This window comes from Crocuta crocuta, unplaced genomic scaffold (genome assembly GCF_008692635.1).
Source record: "Crocuta crocuta isolate KB4526 unplaced genomic scaffold, BGI_CrCroc_1.0 scaffold408, whole genome shotgun sequence".
Lineage (NCBI taxonomy): Eukaryota > Metazoa > Chordata > Mammalia > Carnivora > Hyaenidae > Crocuta > Crocuta crocuta.
Window position 1 is genome coordinate 3,550,873 of NW_027527444.1, and position 4,132 is coordinate 3,555,004.

The 4,132-nt window shown below is 49.0% G+C and overlaps 1 protein-coding gene across 1 annotated transcript in view; it reads left to right on the plus strand.

Annotated features, from left to right (window-relative positions):
• RBM33 (RNA binding motif protein 33) overlaps nucleotides 1–4,132 on the plus strand; it is a 152,012-nt gene that overhangs the window by 31,615 nt on the left and 116,265 nt on the right. Inside the window, 1 exon segment of the mRNA XM_077761688.1 lies at nucleotides 334–415. Coding sequence (XP_077617814.1) covers nucleotides 334–415 — 82 coding nt within the window.

Below are 4,132 nucleotides of genomic sequence, written 5' to 3' on the forward strand. Positions count from 1 at the left end.
TGTGCGCGAGCGCGGGCAGCGCGGCGTTTCCGAAGCCGGGGGTCGAGAGACGTGACCCCGTGTCGCGGGGTCGGCCACGCCAAGTCCGTGGTCCAGTGAACACTTCCAGAGCTTGGTCAGCGTTTCGGGGACCCAACCGGGCGAGGAAGGTGTAGACACTGGATCAGTTCCTTTGGGCGGTTTCCTCCTGTTTCGCAACCGTCAGTGGTGTTGACAGGGCGCTTAGCGAATTCCAGGTGAATTCGCATTTTGTTGACTGAGGCTTTTTTTTTTTAAATAAGGAACAATACCTGCAGGTGACTTTTTAATTAGTATCCGAAAGCGTTGGTAAAGGAGCCCCGCAGACGGGGAGGTATAATCGGCGAAAGCGTTGGACACTCCTTGCTGACACGTCCTTCCAGTGTGTTCCCCGGAGGTAGGCTTTAGCACCGCCTTCTCACGAGTCCGTGGCAGCGTCCTGCCTACAAGTCTGGGCTGAGCGTTGAAACGCGTGAACGGCGACCGCGGTGGGGGGACCGTTCCCCGGGGGCGGCGCGCCGTGGTCCGCGCCGCTCCGCTGTCGGGCGGAGGTGCGCCTGCTCCGTCGGGGTCCCGGGACGGGGTACCGTTCGGCGACTTGCCGGGGTCGCTGTCGGGGGCGCCCGGGTGAAAGGCCTCCGGTGGCCGCGCAGCCCCGCGGTTTGCGCCCTCCGGCGCTCCGTGGCAGACGCGGTGCCAGGTGTGACAAGGCCGCGCGTGCGGCCGTGTTCTTTCAGGTTCCCCATCTTCACTTCCCGAGGGGGCCTGACCGCGGCTGCAGGCTGCGCGAGAACAGCACTTGAGGGCCTAGAAAGCTCGGGACTCGCTGTTTTAGGGGATCAGCTGGGCTCCACCCTCGGCGCCCCGGAGTTCCCTCCTGCCTCCCCGCAGTGTGTCCGCCGCCTGCNACAAGAAGCCCGGGAGCCCCCTGAAGACGGGGAGGCGGTCCCCGGGACCTGCCGTGTGCTCCTGGGGGTTGTGTGCGCCCAGCCAACACTTGGACGAACGAGGGCGTCGCGGAGGGAAGTGTGCTCCTCACGGGCGCTGCTGTGCCCTGTCGTGCACGTGGAAGCCAGCCCCTTGCTGGCGCGAGCAGGATTGTGGGCCCTGCGGGTGGCCTCGCTCCCCGAGGAGGGGCGAGTCGGAGGGGCGCGCCGGGGGTTTCCTGTGGACGGCGTGTCCTTGCCTCGGCCCCCTCGCCGCCGCGGTCGCTTGGGTGCCCCGCACGTGCCTCCGGAGGGTGGGTGGCCCTAAGGGTGCAAGTGCCGCTGCACGTTACACGTGTTCACGGTTCGGGAGCTGCTGCGGTGTATCCCGCTTCCCAGACGCCCAGAACCCCTTCCGTTCCGGATCTGCCTTGGGACAGAAACGCAGCCTCAGCGTTGTGGTTCGTGCTGTTTTTCTGGTCTCCAGATAAGTTAGGCATCTTTTCGTATGTTATTTTTCTGTAAATTGCTTCTTTATGTAATTTGCCTTATTTTCTTAAGCTTGCTTGCTTATTTATCCACTTATTTATTTATTTATTTATTTATTTTGAGAAGGAACCAGAACCAGCGGGGGAGGGACAGAGAGAGGGGGGGACAGGGAATCCGAGGCAGGCTCTGCGCTGACAGGAGAGAGCCTGACGCGGGGCTTGAACTTGCAAACCCAGAGATGACCTGAGGCAGGTCTGATGCTTAGCCGACTGAGCCACCCAAGTGCCGCTCAGTCACCTTTTTTTTAAAGTGGGTGGTTGATCTTTTCTCATTGTATATTTCTCCTTCTTTGTGTATTGTATCAGAGGATTAGCAACCCTTATTAAAACTTGTGCTTGCCGTATAACTGTTTTACATGTTTTACTATATGGAAATATATCACTTATTTCTGTGTGTGTGGGGTTTTTTTTTTTTTTTTTTTNACCACGTGATGCTTCTGGCCTTTTTTATATTTAGCTTTTATTCCATATGGAGTTTTATTTTGAGTGTTGTGTGAATTTGGGGCCTATAACAGTTCTAATACGATTTATTGATTTTTTTCCTTTGTCTTTTCCACTTTTTAATATGTTAATATATTAAGTTCCCGTGAACCGTTTTTGAAATTACCATTTCATTGTGTGCGTGAATATCTGTGCATATGTCTTTGTGTGTGTACTATGTATATATGTTGGCATATTAAGAAAAAAATTTTTTAACGTTTATTTTTTTTGAGAGAGAGAGCATGAGTGGGGTAGGGATAGAGAGAGAGGGAGAGAAAGAATCCCAGTTAGGCTCCTCACTATCAGCCCAGAGCACAGTGCAGGGCTTGAACTCACAAACCGTGAGATCATGACCTGAGCTGAAATCAAGAGTCAGGCGCTTAACTGACTGAGCCACCTTGGCGCCCCATATGATGGCATATTCTTTTTCAGAAATTTCTTGATTAGCTCTGTTCATTTAAAAAAAAAAAAAGTACTTTGGGGCACCTGGGTGGCTTAGTCGGTTNATGTACTTCATGGGGCACCTGGGTGGCTCAGTTGGTTAAACGTCCGACTTCAGCTCAGGTCATGATTTCACGGTTTGTGGGTTCGAGCCCCTCGTCGGGCCCTGTGCTGACAGCTCAGAGCCTGGAGCCTGTCTTGGATTCTGTGTCTCCCTCTCTCTCTGACCCTCCCCTGCTCATGCTGTCTGTCTCTCTCTCTCTCTCTCAAAAATGAATAAAACATTAAAGGAAATGTACTTCAGAAAAATTAATCACATTCTATTAAGAACTCTATTGGAATTCTTATTGAGATTGCATTGAGTTTATTTATGTAATTTGAGAGTGATTGATATTTTTACAATATGGGTTCTTTCATCTAGGAACAAGAGTGTCTCTGTCAGGCTTTTCTTTTTTGCCTGTCAATCATCTACCAAATGTTTATTGAGTACCTGCTCCTGTGCTTGGCACTGATCTAAGAGGTTGGGGTACAGAGTGAATAAACCAGAGGTCCCTACCCCTATGGAACTTACATTAAGTAGAATTTTCTTTATATAGTTCTTTCACATTTCTTGTTAGTTGCAGTCTTAGATATTTTGTATTTGTCCTTGTGGATGGTGTAGTTTTTTTTAACTTTTATCTTTCGATGTTTATTTTTGAGAGAGAGAGAGAGAGAGAGACCGGGAGACCGGGAGACCGGGAGACCGAGCATGAACAGGGGAGGGGCAGAGAGAGAGAGGGAGACACAGAATCTGAAGCAGGCTCGAGGCTCTGAGCTGTCAGCACAGAGCCCAACATGGGACTCGAACTCATGAATCATGAGATCATGACCTGAGTTGAAATCAGATGCTTAACTGACTGAGCCACCCAGGCGGCCCTAAGATGGTGTAGTTGTTAATCCTATTCTCACATTTGTTATTGATCTACTGTAGAAAAGCTTTTTAAAAATATAGTTGAAGGGGCGCCTGCTGGCTCAGTCAGTTGAGTGTCCAGCTTTGGCTCAGTTCATGATCTTGTGGTTCATGAGGTCAAGTTCCACGTTGTGCTCGCTGCTGTCAATGCAGAGCCCACTTCAGATCCTCTGTCCTTCTCTCCCCCCCCGCCCCCCAAATAGAAGAAAACATTGAAAATCTAATTGAATTGTATACATCTGGTTTTTTGAGTCTTGTTTTAACAGTTTGGTACTTTAGATTTTCTAGTTAGTCGTATTTGCAGCGTCTTTTGTTCTGATATTTATAGCTCTCATTTCTTACACTTGTCTCAGAGGCACTCATCATTAAGCCCTTCAGCATGATGTTGAAGAGTGCGGGTAGTGGCAGGCTTCTCTATCTTGTCAGTTTGTTCTGAGTTTTGATGAGTGTTCTTTTAATGTTTTGCTGTTAAATATGTGTATTGTAGGTTTGCGATACTGTTTTTTTTGGGAAGAAATTTGAGTTTTTAAAAAAAATTGTCAAATTCTTTTTCCTTGTCTGGTTAGGTGATCTATGAGGTCCCTTCTTTAACCTCTTAATGTATTATGCTGGTAGATTTCTAGTGTTGAACCAACCTTGCATTCTTGAGCTCAAAACCTGTGTTTTGTTCTTTTTAATATATGGTTGGATTTCATTTTAGGATTTATCTACAAGCATAAGAAAGATTGGCATATAATTTTCTTCCTTTGTGTTTGTGTGTGCACGGGTGC